Source organism: Phyllopteryx taeniolatus, chromosome 4, assembly GCF_024500385.1.
Source record: "Phyllopteryx taeniolatus isolate TA_2022b chromosome 4, UOR_Ptae_1.2, whole genome shotgun sequence".
Classification (NCBI taxonomy): Eukaryota; Metazoa; Chordata; class Actinopteri; order Syngnathiformes; family Syngnathidae; genus Phyllopteryx; species Phyllopteryx taeniolatus.
The window spans coordinates 7,498,786-7,513,110 of NC_084505.1; the positions used below are offsets into that span (position 1 = coordinate 7,498,786).

The following is a 14,325-nucleotide window of genomic DNA, read 5'->3' on the forward strand; positions in this document are numbered from 1 at the left end:
ACTATAACACAAGGTCGATTTGTAACTGGAAAATTACTCAGGCTGGCTGTTCATTTATTACAATTATTATTATTATTATTTTTTTATTAAAACGTATTCCTACCCCATTCCCCAATCAAATGTTTCATGATGTCTTTCACTGCTGTGATGTGAAAATCATCTAAAAAGTGGAGCAGTATTGACATCTGCTGGAAGATGCAGGTAATTTTGTAAATACCAAAATTCTCCAAAATGTAATATGGTGTGTGCCATACTCCGTACATCATTAGCACGTTAAGTTTTGGTATCAGAAAAATGAAAATTTAAAAAAAAAGATTTGCAGAAAAAAAAGAAAAAAAAAACAAGCACCGCATTGGAAAAATATAATGCTAATTTCACAGTAGCGCACTGCACTTGAATTTACAGTTAATGATGATGGACGTGTAAATGTGTCAGTTCAAACTTATGAACTCAACAGCAATTCCCAGCAATTGCCCTGTCTTATTGTGCATTGTCAACATAAACCAACATCATGATGATTATAAAAATGTGACATTGAAGCGCGTGTGAACCAAGTGAGATTGAAAAAGTGATAACTCTTATCGCGGTTGTGAAGGATGGAAATAATGTTGGAAAAAAACATTTGCGCTGGTATCATGCCGCCATTCTAAAACCATCAACTGTTCCATGATCTGCCATTTACACTTAGTGGCCACAAAAAGATGATCACTTGCACAATAGAAGAGCTGTATTCAAAAATGTAAAAACTGAGCATTGTTATCTTTGCAAAGGCAGATTTGATGGTTCTGATTCTGAATGACCAAGTGATGTTGGCCCAAAAGGGCCTTTTGAAAATAAATAAAGTGTCCTCTTGTGGGCCATTAAATGTCCGTCTCCTTCAGGCCGTAACACTCAGCCAAGTCATAGATGTTATAACTGCTTTGTTCACAGACGTTGAAAATCCCCATTGAAACGGCATCGACGACTGCAGGTGTGCTGCCTCGCCCTGTGCCTCCCTTGATTTTATTTGACAGATTGTTTACTGTTTCTTTGAGCTGAAAGGAGGACTTCTGCAGCGGCGGGAACAGCTTCCATCTCTTTAAACTACCCCCCGGCTTGCTTAACAAAGAGCTGCCACAGGAGCTGTGCGCGGCGTAGCCAGACTCCTGCTCTCCTCTTTGTTCCAACGCCATTCCCCTGACAGCCGAGCGCCATTTCTGGTCGTAGAAGCGACGCAGAGCCCTCCGCCGGTGGTGACAACGACACCTGAGGAGGCGGGTGAAAGCCCGCTGGAACTCTTTGCTGGAGCAGGGGTAGATCATGGGGTTGATGCAACTGTTGAAGTAGCCCAGCCAAAAGACCACCTTGAAAACCGTCTCGGATGGCTTCATCGCTGGAAAGAAGGCGCCTAAAAGGGAAACATGTATGAGCACTTGTAAAATATAGCGTGGAACCTCTAGGGTCAAACTTCCATAGATTGGTAGAAACCCCAACATTCGAAAATGGGGCTGAATTTTGAGTAAAAGAAGGCGCCTAAAAGGGAAACATGTATGAGCACTTGTAAAATATAGCGTGGAACCTCTAGGGTCAAACTTCCATAGATTGGTAGAAACTCCCAACATTCGAAAATGGGGCTGAATTTTGAGTATTTGACTCCGGTGTCACCATTTTTATTTGTTAGCAAAGTTGAGTGGTTTCTTGTTTTTACATTTCCAATAGTTAACTTCTTTAATCTCTTTATCACAGTAAAGATGTTAAAATTCGATACAGTTTGACTGTGAAAATCATTTTCTCTTTCCATTTTCATGTTCCTATTCAAAAAAGTAATTGGAGACCAGCATCTCGGAGCGGAACAAACAGCACAGAATCCATCAAGCCATCCATTTTCTATACCGCTCATCATCACTAGGGTCGCGGGTGAGCTTGAGCTGATTTGGGGCGAAAGGTAGTGTTGACACTCACATTCACACCAAGGGACAATTTAGAGTCTTCAATGAGCCTAGGAGGCATTTGGAATGTGGGAAGAAGCTGAATTACCAGAGCACACCCACTCAGGCACAGGGAGAACCTGCAACCTCCACACAAAATCCTAATGGATTTGCTTGAGGAGCGAAAGTAATCGAGGGTGGAAAATCTGTTGCATGGCTCAGGTGGTGAGTATTTAGTATGTAAAATAGTTTGGATGTGACTTTCATAAAAGTATGCTGGTTTCACATCAGTGGTCTCACCAGGGACTTATAGAACCAAACACACCGCTTCTCGACCAAAACAGACAACATTGAAGTGGCTTGGTTTTTTTTATCTCGCCTGTGCAAATTGTATAGTATCATTTTTCTTCTCCTGTCAAAATGTGTGTTACAATATTTGATGTTAAATAACGAATCAGCATTAAGCAATGATAAAATCAGTAATATAAATATATTTAATGTGAAATAAAAAATTAAAGGTATTATTTTATTTAGTATTTATGAGTTCCTGTTAACTCATAACAAATAAAGTGTTGACTCTAATTAATATTGTCTTTTTATATATATATAAACAAGTTCAATGCAAAAACTGCAATTCTCAACTTGGGAGGTTGTTTTGTCTACTGGTTATCTAAAAATCCCAAAATTAAGTTAGCACAGAACCGCATTATAAAGTATGTTCATTCTTAATTTACTTTAAAAATGTGTTTGCTTTTTTATTTAGCCGTTACTGTTACAAAACAAAAACTTAAAGGCTATTTTTGCCCCTCAATGTCCTCAATAAAGTGGTGCTGAGTAAAAGGCAAAATGCTATTGGAATTTTGGATAGGTCAAAGCACTTTGTCTGAATCATCACAAACAAAAGACAGAAATAGTTGTTGGAAGTGCATGTCTGCCTTTCCTGGCAAAAGGTGACTGATTGACGTGCAACTAACACCTTCCTTGCATCCGTCAGTCTTGTGAATTAGTTCGGATTGGTGGCTTTAAGAATTCGGAGCTGTGCACAACTCCCAGTGGAATTCATTCTTCCAAACTTGCGTGTACCTGTGTGGACCTGATGTTTAAAAACCAGTTAAAGGTTCGGAGTCAACTTAAAAAACATGTTGACTTTCACAAGTATTCAAGCAGCTGTGGGGATTGGTGGAGGCAACTATTACAAGTTAGAACTTACTTACCAAACAAACCCTTAACACACCACGGCATTTAATCAAGACTAACAATGTTTGCAGCCACAGCAAACACTATTCGTGTTGATTAAAACATTTTTCAAATTAATCAGCATTGACCATTTAGTGGCGGCACGGTGGACGACTGTTTAGAGCGTCAGCCTCACAGTTCTGAGGACCAGGGTTCAATCCCCGGCCCCGCCTGTGTGGAGTTTGCATGTTCTCCCCGTGCCTGCGTGGGGTTTCTCCGGGCACTCCGGTTTCCTCCCACATCCCAAAAACATGCATTAATTGGAGACTCGAAATTGCCCGTAGGTGTAAATGTGAGTGCGGCTGGTTGTTTGTTTGTATGTGCCCTGCGATTGGCTGGCAACCAGTTCAGCGTGTACCCCGCCTCCTGCCCGATGACAGCTGGGATAGGCTCCAGCACGCCCGCGACCCTAGTGAGGAGAAGCGGCTCAGAAAATGGATGAATGGATGACCATTTAGTACAGCACAGGTCACATAATTGCCTTCATTTTATCTACGAATCGCAGCATCAAAATAAAACATAGGTTTCAGAATTAGGAAAGCGTCAATGTTGATGTCTTGGGAACTATGGATCACCTGTATTACGTTGTTTTTTTAATATAAACATTATTGTATACAGTGATTTTGCATTCTGTTTACATTGCATATCGACATTAGGAAAATCTCAGGGCACACCACCAAACAAATTTCACACGCAGTGGAAGAGTTTTTCATTACCCTATACACTGCTGGCATAGATAGATGAACACAGATACATTATTTGTAATACCTAAGTAATCATTTTCACACCAATTAAGTCAAATTGGATCATTTTCCACTGCATACCTGTATATTGACTAGGCGGCACGGTGGGCGACTGGTTAGAGCGTCAGCCTCACAGTTCTGAGGACCGGGGTTCAATTCCCGGCCCCGCCTGTGTGGAGTTTGCATGTTCTCCCCCTGCCTGCGTGGGTTTCCTCCCACATCCCAAAAACATGCATGGTAGGTAACTTGCCCATAGGTGTGAATGAGCGTGCGAATGGTTGGTTGTTTGTATGTGCTCTGGCAACCAGTTCAGGGTTTACCCTGCCTCCTGCCCGATGATAGCTGGGATAGGCTCCAGCACGCCCGCGACCCTTATGAGGAGAAGCGGCTCTTAAAATGGATGGATGGATGGATGGATATCAGAATCAGAATCAGAATCATCTTTATTTGCCAAGTATGTCCAAAACACACAAGGAATTTGTCTCCGGTAGTTGGAGCCGCTCTAGTACGACAACAGACAGTCAATTTACAGAACACTTTGGAGACATAAAGACATTGACAAAAAAAATAAAATTATATATATATATATAAAATAATATTGTGCAAGTGGTCATAATGTTGCGAGCAGTAGGCTTACATGAACCATAACAGTCTCTAATGTTCTTCAAGCTTTTATACAAAGAATTATACCAAATGTTGAATTCATTCACTGTCCTTTGACAGAAGGGCAGACATCTATAATTATCATCACAGTTGAGTTATTATAAAACACACTCAGCACCTTATTAACATTTTGTCGCCAGTGAATTCCATTAAACGAAGAGGAATCCAACATCATTAAGTAGTGTGTGATTATGTCATCCATAACCAAGAAACAAGCGTCTTTGAATGACCTTTAATGTGACTATATAGCAACACTCTGGTTGTCACCCCAACAGAAAGCAGTAACAACACTGATTAGTATACAAAGTTTATGATCGATGTGAAATTATTCTGCCCTGAACTGAACAAAGCTGTACTCCTTGCTGGAAAGATTGGAGTACAGAAATAATCCCATGCACTCAAAAAAGTATGCGATTGGACAAGAAGTGTTATTTTTGTGCCTTTGACACTTTACTTTTACAACTTGGAACCATAACTGTACATTTCTGACCCTGGAAAAAGTCCCCAAAATAACAGCCCCATGTGGTGCATTAGTGTGTATTGTACCTTGATGGTCAGAACAAGATCATTCCTCTATTTTCTGATATTAATCAAGATTGTACAATAAGGGAAATAGGAGAACAGTCGTCCATTTACTGTATGTCATTCCGGGTACAATCGACACTATACCCACCAATCCTTTTTCGATACCACTTCCTGCTTATGCAGGGTCACAGTACGCTTGAGTCAATCCCAGATGAGGAGGGGTACACCGAAGACTGATCACACGACTGACATACCGAGTTCAGTTTTTTTTTTCTTCCCCAATATGTTGCTGGTGGGTTGTTATTCTCAAAATACTGGCATCTCATTTCTCCATTGTTGCCACCCATTCAGTCCACACTAGTAGCCAGCTGCAGCTTTCACCCTACAATCTCAAAATCACGAGAAAAAACTTAAAACTTAAAACTAAAATGAGGAAGTTAAAAAAATTGACCGTTTTTCCTGAATGTGAAAAAAACCCAACATGCAACAATATGACAGAAACGATGGTGAAAGGATAATAACTGCATTACTCGCAGCTCTGGCTGGCTATATTAACAAAACCTGTTTATCTTATCTAGTCTTACATTACAAAACAAAATAAATTCAAGAAGGGTCACGTAGTTGTTCTGAACCCACACTCCTTCGGTATTTTAGCTGTGTGCTTAGGGTCATTGTCTTTTTTGAAGGTGATCCTTCGGCCCAGTCTGAGGTTCTGAGCACTCTGGAGAAGGTTTTTGTCCAGGCTATCCCTGAACTTGGCCGCATTCATCTTTTCTTCGATTGCAAACAGTCGTCCTCTCCCTGCAGCTAAAAATCACCCCCACAGCATGATGCTGCCACCTCCATGTTTCACTGTTGGGACTGTATTGGACAGGTGATGAGCAGTGCCCGGGTTTCTCCACACACAGTTAAATATGAGTGCCACAGCAAAGGGTCTGAATACTTATGGCTGTGTGATATTTCATCCATCCATCCATGTTCTGAGCCGCTTCTCCTCACTAGGGTCGCGGGCGTGCTGGAGCCTATCCCAGCTGTCATCGGGCAGGAGGCGGGGTACACCCTGAACTGGTTACCAGCCAATCGCAGGGCACATAGAAACTAACAACCATTCGCACTCACAGTCATGCCTACGGGCAATTTAGAGTCTCCAATTAATGCATGTTTTTGGGATGTGGGAGGAAACCGGAGTGCCCGGAGAAAACCCACGCAGGCACGGGGAGAACATGCAAACTCCACACAGGCGGGGACGGGGATTGAACCCCGCACCTCAGAACTGTGAGGCTAACGCTCTAACCAGTCGCCCACCGTGCCGCCTGTGATATTTCAGTTTTTCTTTTTTAATAAATCAGCAAAAATTTCAACAATTAAATTTTTTTCTGTCAATATGGGGTGGTGTGTGTACATTAATGAGGAAAAAATGAACTTAAATGATTTTAACAAATGGCAGCAGTATAACAAAGAGTGAAAAATTTAAGGGGGTCTGAAAACTTCCCGTACCCACTGGAGAGTGTTCAGCTGAGTTTTGGCCTGGAAGTATCTAACAAAACCTGGCACTCTTGAATAAAAATGAACTGTCATTCAAAAAACCGTTCACAGACACCAGAATGAGCACATTCAATAACGCTCATCAGGCACAAATTATCTAAGTTCAGTTCACATTTGCCCAAAATATGATCATGAACTTTCGTTGATTGAACTCGTTCAGGTACAAAACGAATAATAGCCTTACAAACTTCAGAGACCTCACAAGTGGCTACTGTTGTGGCGGACATGACTAAGGCTGCAATTCTGAAACTAAGTTTATTTTTTATATACAGTATTAGGACCACCACAACTACTAAACTCCGATACTACTACGCCATGTATTTTTTTTTATTCATTTGAAATCAATTTCTGATTTGGAACATGCACCTTGACAACAGTTGCTGCCTTGCTCTCCATCCCTTACCCACTGTCCTCCCTTTTCCTTTACATCAGTGCTTCTCAGTGTGCTATAAGTACCACTGGTGAACTCGGGCTCCCTCTAGTGGTGCGTGAAATCACTGAATAAAATACAAACACATTTTACAAATTAAGCTAGTAGCTACACAAACAGCCGTACATGTTTTACTTTCCAAGTACAGTAAATTTTTTAAAGCTCAGATTTCAGTTGTATTTAAATTTTAAGTACAATCAATTTGTATTTGATCTTTATTTAGTTGTTTTTCATTTTTTAAAAGTATTTTGCATTTTTTTATTTAACCAATTGTGCTAATTTTCAAATTGTGTAAAATGTTACAGTGGCTTGAAATAAAATAAGATATACTCTATGTTTTTGATGAGAGCTCCATTACTATATTTCAGTGTTGATCATTATGGTGTTTTCACAACCACTGCTCTGGTTTTGTGCCCTGCCCCTGGAGAAATCGCCATCCATCATGGCCTATGCTGCCAGCTATGAGTTCTTTGAGGTGTGGACCACAGTCATTCTTTTCCTGCTCAGACTATTTGTATGTTATGACTGCGATTTGACAGAACAAGATTGGTGTCCCTGAAACGTCAAGTAGACTCAATCCTGTTCTAAATGAAATGGACCCGCACGTTAGGGGCAGGGTTGGGCATCGTTTTCATTTGAGCGATTACGTTCCTGATTTCGGTTCCCCATTTTCGATTCCGGTTCCAAACAACTCTCGATTCCGATTCTTTTAGGGGGCAAAAAAGTTTGGATGATTTAAATAAGGGGTGTCCAAATTAAGCGGCACGACTGGTTAGAGCGTCTGCCTCACAGTTCTGAGAACCGGGGTTCAATCCCCGGCCCCGCCTGTGTGGAGTTAGCATGTTCTCCCTGTGCCTGCGTGGGTTTTCTCCGGGCACTCCGGTTTCCTCCCACATCCCAAAAACATGCATGGTAGGTTAATTGACAACTCTCAATTGCCCGTAGGTGTGGGTGTGAGTGCGAATGGTTGTTTGTTTGTATGTGCCCTGCGATTGGCTGGCAACCAGTTCAGGGTGTACCCCCCCCCCCTCCTGCCCGATGATAGCTAGGATAGGCTCCAGCACGCCCGCGACCCTAGTGAGGAGAAGCGGCTCAGAAAATGGATGGATGGATGGATGGATGGATGTTCACTGCCATTGACGGCTTTAGAAGTCAAATATCCATGTTAGCTGGGAAGGCTGGAAGTGAATGAGTTAAATTTAGTTAAGAGCTCAGTCACTGAACGAATTAAACTTGTAAGAAGTGCCTCTGTCTTTGGTGTTCCGGGTACAGAATAAGTACTGAGAGTGACATGCTAATGTACCCATGGAGGTACTTTCAGCAACAGTTTCCACTCTTCCATTAGATCAGTGATTGTCAACGTATGGTCGTGATACACAGGCTCCCTCTAGTGGTACTCAAAAGAACCACCGTCGATCGAGTACTGTTCAGTTTGATTTCCGTTTCAATAATACATTTGCATTCAATCAAACAAGAACTTTTTTTTGAAACATTTATTAAGGTACAATTTTTATTCAGCTTTTATGTGCAATATATTCTAATTGGCGGCACGGTGGGCGACTGGTTAGAGCGTCAGCCTCACAGTTCTGAGGACCCGGGTTCAATCCCCGGCCCCGCCTGTGTGGAGTTTGCATGTTCTCCCCGCGCCTGCGTGGGTTTTCTCCGGGCACTCCGGTTTCCTCCCACATCCCAAAAACATGCATTAATTGGAGACTCTAAATTGCCCGTAGGCATGACTGTGAGTGCGAATGGTTGTTGGTTTGTATGTGCCCTGCGATTGGCTGGCAACCAGTTCAGGGTGTACCCCGCCTCCTGCCCGATGACAGCTGGGATAGGCTCCAGCACGCCCGCGACCCTACTGAGGAGAAGCGGCTCAGAAAATGGATGGATGGATGGATATTCTAATTGGACAATTACCATTATTTAAGTACAGTCTTTTTTTCAATTTTCCAATATTTAAGTGCAATGTTGACGTTCAATTTGTGCTTAATGCTTGAGTGGCTTACAATAATATTGAATATCCTTTTTAGGGGTGAAAAGTCTCGTTTTTTGTTTTTGTTTGTTGACGAGCACTTAGACCTACTACGCTGCTGTATTTGAATGCTTTACTTTCGAGAATCACTGCATTGTATGAGGAAACCTTAGCCAGGTTTATGTTGTACTTACCCATCGGCAAAAAGAAGAAGAAAGGCAGCCAACACAGGATGAACATGCCCACGACGATGGCGAGGGTTTTGGCGGCCTTTTTCTCCCGCGAGAACTTCATGAGGCGCACGGAGAGCGAGCTCCGGAACGGGTGCTGCTTGTTGCTCTTGGAGCTGACCGCGCGGGCATCCTCCGGCACGCTGCGGCAGTGGATCCTCAAGACCACCTCCACGGACTTGTCCCGTTCCCGCTTGACGCCCACCTCCAGGCTCCTGGTCGTCCTGCGGGCCACCACGTAGACCCGAAAGTACATGACGAGGATGACCAGGAGCGGCAGGTAGAAGGAAAAGAGGGAGGAGAAGAGCGCGTATCCGGGCTCCTCGGTGATTCTGCAGATGCTCTCGTCCACGGGAGGTGGCTCTTTCCAGCCCAGCAGCGGGCCAACGGAGATGACCGTGGACGACACCCACACCAGAACCAGGACGGCGCCCGCCCTCCTCTCGGTCATGATGCTCGGGTACTTCAGGCAGTGTTTGACGCCGATGTAGCGGTCCACGGAGATGATGCACAAGCTGAGGATTGAGGCGGTGCAGCACAGCACATCCACCGCCGCCCAGATGTTGCAGAACACCCGGCCGAACACCCAGCAGCCCAGAACCTCCAGAGAGGCGGAGAAGGGCAGCACCACGATGCTCAGCAGCAGGTCCGCCATGGCCAAGTTGACTATGAAGAAGTTGGTCACCGTCTGCAAGTGGCTGTTGCACAGGACGGACAGGATGACCAAAATGTTGCCCGCGATCGCCGCCAGAGTGAACGAGGCGAGAAAAAGCCCGAGCCACACGGATCGAGAGTCCAATGTCCAGTTCGGACACCCAGTGGTGCTGCTGTCGTTTGGAAACATGACATCCAGTAAAGATCCATTGAGGGCTTCCGTGAAATAGATCGCGTGGATGCTGTCGTTCCTTAAGTCGGAATCGGTCATGCTGAAGAAATATCACACGGAAAAACAACTTCAGTGGGTCATCCTCTGCGCCAGTCAAGTCGTGCGTAAACTACTCCCGAAATGCAGCGACAGCTACGCAACATGCACGGCTGGAGTTCAGAAATAACACAGCCTCCAATTCTGCGCCACGGGCCCGCATGTTCTCTCTGCTGTGCAGCGGCGGCGCGCACCGGCGGCATCATTTGGACCGATCGAGTGGCTGCCAGAGTCAACCGAAGCAGGTCCGAACCTGAAGCTCCACCCACGTCACACGCACACGCACGCTGACACCTTGTTTCATCGCGCTCCAAATCTCACGTCAAGGCTGCCTCAATGACAAACTGAACATGGAAAATGTAAGATTTTTATTTATTTATTTATTTATGTATTATTATTAATTTTGGGCCTCGTTGTCGTGCTTGCTGCAAATTATTTTTGTTACATTTGTGGGTTAAGCAAAGCTTTTACATTTAGCCAGATAAGCATATTATCAATGGGGCATCTGGCCGTTTGTAGAAGTTGCTCGGAGTGCAAGCCGAGTGCCTCGAAGTTGCAATGGAGAACTGTGCATAGTTTAAGCGAATGTGCAGACAGCATCAAACCCCCCAACAAGCCTTACATGGGAATGAATCAAGTGGCACGTTTGCACTGGAAGCACACACATCAACCACACCCTTGAGGCAACTTGCAGACATTTGCAGAACTACAAATCAGCGGTGAGCCGCCAGCGCCAGAGCAAGATCTTCTCTGCTTGACGAAACACGATCAGAAGCGCTGACCAACATTCACAACCTCTATGGGGTTTATGCCACGGACTTTTGGATTTAAGGACTGATCCAGCTCAGGTTCTTCTGCTCCATCTAGCGCAAGTCCAAATTTTTCGTTTTTGTATTTTTTTCACAGGGCTCTACACTAACTTTTGCACTAGTAGCTTTTGCACCACCACATGACTTGGTCGCACCATTTTTTTGAGGAGGGACAACATGATCATGGCATACCATAGTTTTGCATAAAGCTTGACAGTGACCTGAGATATCCATCCATCCATTCATCCATCCATCCATTCTCTTACCCGCTTATCCTCACTAGAGTCCCAAGTGTGTCTATCTCAGCTGACTTCGGGCATTCTCGACCCTTAACTAGTTGCCAGCCAATCGCAGGGCACAAATAGACAAACAACCATTCGTGCTCACGCTCATACCTACAGACAATTTAGAGCCTCCAATTAACCTACCACGCATGTTGTTGTTTTTGGAATGTGGGAGGAAACAGGAGTTCCCGGCGTAAACCCACGCAGGCACGGCGACAACATGTAAACTTCACATAGGGAGGCCGGATTTGAACCCGGGGCCTCAGTGCTGTGAGGCAGATGTGCTAACCAGTCGTCCGCCATTCCACCTGATGCGAGATATGACATTTGCCAAATATTTTACTGTGAACAAGATGTTGTGTGCAACCAGTGGCAGACAAAACGGGTCAATTAAATAAAAACAAAAAAGGCTTGACTTAGATTTGATCATTTGTTCGACTTCGAGGGGTCAGCAGCCAGCTCTTCCAGTGAACGCATCCTCCCCCTCTTCCCCTGGGTAAACCACTTCATTTTGAGCATTACCACAACCATGTGATTGAAATACATTTAAAAACGATTGCATACAGTATGTGTACCACCATCATACAAAAGTATCGTTTCGGATTACTCACACTATTTTGAAATTTTACTAGTAAAACAAGCCAATTCGCCTATTTAAAATCATAGTCCCAAACAGAATATGGATAAATCAGATGCTCAAGCCAAAAAAAAGGGCAAACATCTTCAAAATTATTCATCTGAGTAAGAAAAAACTATGTTTTTAATTTGTGCATTTATTTCTGTTAACACAATCAATACAACTATTAACATAGGAGGTGAAGGGAGGCTTTCAGCGAATATAAAAAGGCAACACACCCCTGTTGAAATTGCAGGTTTTTAGAAGGAGAAGGAGGAGGGCTGGGGGCAAGGTGCGAGAATAGGTACATTTCCCTCAAGGACTCAAATAAATGCCCGTCACATTTCAAAACACTTTGGAAAATATGATGACAGAGAGGGTCATTTTTATTAGATTTTTTTAAAATATGGATGAATGAAGAAAAAAGGGCACTTATTTCATCCAGGCAAAAGGGCAGGTGCTTGAGCACCACCAAGTAGCTGTGTGCACATGCCTGCTCCACAAAACCCACAAACAGAAATGCAAGCACAGCTCACAACTCTACCTAGTTTATTGTTCTTCCTTGCCTTTTTCCTCCTTCTTCTTCTTCTTCTTCTTCTTCTGTGGTGGTGTATTTCAGAGAAGTGTGAGGGAGAGTTGGAAGGATTTTTTTTTATATTTATGTAAATACATGTTTTCTCACAGTGTGATTATTGTATCTTCACGGTGTAGGCTTTTGTGTATTAATAGAGGTTAGGTTTGTTTTCGTAAGGTTTTGTCCGTGCCTCGTGGCGAGGATGGCGCCGCCTGAGACGCCACCGTCTCTGAGGCACGGCGTGCGGATTGTGCCACAGCCTAGCTTCACGGTGGAGCAAGTGCTGCTGGCTGTTGGGGAACAGGTGGGATATATGCATATCTCACATGCATCCCGCATGAATAAAGCGGTGGTCGTGTTTTTTAAGCAACAAAAATATGTAACGAAACTTATAGAGAATGGATTGACTCTAAATGACGAGTTTATCCCAGTTTCCCCGCTGGCCGTACCGTCAACACGGATCACTGTTTCGGGCGTCCCTCCGTTTATTTCGAACGAGGCGCTGTAACGGGAGCTGAAGCGTTTTGGTAAGTTTGCTAGCAGATTTTGTAATGTTGGGATGGATGTAAGAATGAAAAACTGAAGCATGTTCAGTCTTTTAGACGACAGGTTTTCATGTTTTTAGACTCTCAGACGCAGACGTTGGATGTTTCTTTCCGTGTTCGTCATGAGGAAGGAATGTATATGGTGTATGCGAGCTCGGGAAGCATCCAATGTTTTGAGTGTGGAGATGTTGGTCATAAACGGGTGGCGTGCCCGCATAACAATGCTACAGTGAGACCTGCTGCTGTTGATAGCCCCGAGGATCACGGCCAGGTAGGTCCGGTTGTGGACGGGGTCGTTAACGTTGAGGAGCGGACGGGTGAGCCTGACTCCGTTGGAGTGGGCCCTATGAGTGTGAATGCCGTCTCGACGGCGGAGGGACCCCTTGCTGAAAGCCGTGGATCGGTGGCGGCGAAGGTAGAGGGACAACGTGCTATTATTGAGAATGATGAAAGTAAGACATGCAAATTATAGAACAGAATAGTATTGTTGATCGGATGAAAATGGCACAGGCTAGTGATGTGAGACAGCAGCTGAAGGGTAAACACTGATGATGATATAGTAGACAAAGTTCAGCATGGTGATGGTAGCCAGGCTATGGGGCTGGAGACTGATGGTGACTCTGATGGTGCTTCAATTGCTGACAGCGTTTCCCAGAGTAAGGATTTATACCCTTTGAAAGAGTTAGATGAGTTTTTGGAGGATACATTTGGTAAAACGGTTGATGTACAAGAATATTTTCCAGATGTTAGAAAGTTTTTGAAGACTGTGAGTACCCTACAAAAGGTGGTAGGAACAGACTTGCTTGATGACAAGAAGAGATATCGCCTGAGGAAGCATGTGACTGCTGCAAGGAAAATTTTAAGTGGTAAAAGACAGAAAAAATTGAGAGTTGATTATTAAATTAGAAATGGAACTACAACACTGGGTGTTTTCTCTGCTGTTGTCTTTTGGCTGGTTGGTTTTTTCTCTCTTTTTATTAATATGAATTCTTTACGTGTTGCATCCTTAAATATTAACGGGGGTAGAAATGCACAGAAGAGGGCGCTAGTGTTAGAAATCCTAAAACAAAAAAGAATAGATATCGCTATGTTGCAAGAAACACAGTGATAATTTAAATGAAACGGACTGGGGGCTATGTTGGGGCGGTCAGTACGTTCTCAGTCATGGCTCTAATCTTAGTGCGGGGGTCGGTATATTATTTAGTCCCACTCTTAGTGTTAATGTTTTAGCGATCACAGAAATAGTTGCAGGGAGGATTGTAATTGTTAAAGCAGAAATCCAAAACATTATGTTTAAATTTGTGAATGTATATGCACCAAATTG

General features: G+C 43.7%; 1 protein-coding gene across 1 annotated transcript; it reads right to left on the reverse strand.

Moving 5' to 3' along the window:
- Window positions 1-61: 61 nt before the first annotated feature.
- adra1d (adrenoceptor alpha 1D) lies at window positions 62-10,845 on the reverse strand. Its single transcript, XM_061772269.1, has 2 exons — window positions 9,216-10,845; window positions 62-1,387 (listed from the first exon to the last, which is right to left on the reverse strand). Exons 1-2 carry the CDS (start codon window positions 10,174-10,176, stop codon window positions 861-863), a joined length of 1,488 nt encoding a protein of 495 aa, XP_061628253.1. The 5' UTR covers window positions 10,177-10,845; the 3' UTR covers window positions 62-860.
- Window positions 10,846-14,325: the final 3,480 nt, after the last annotated feature.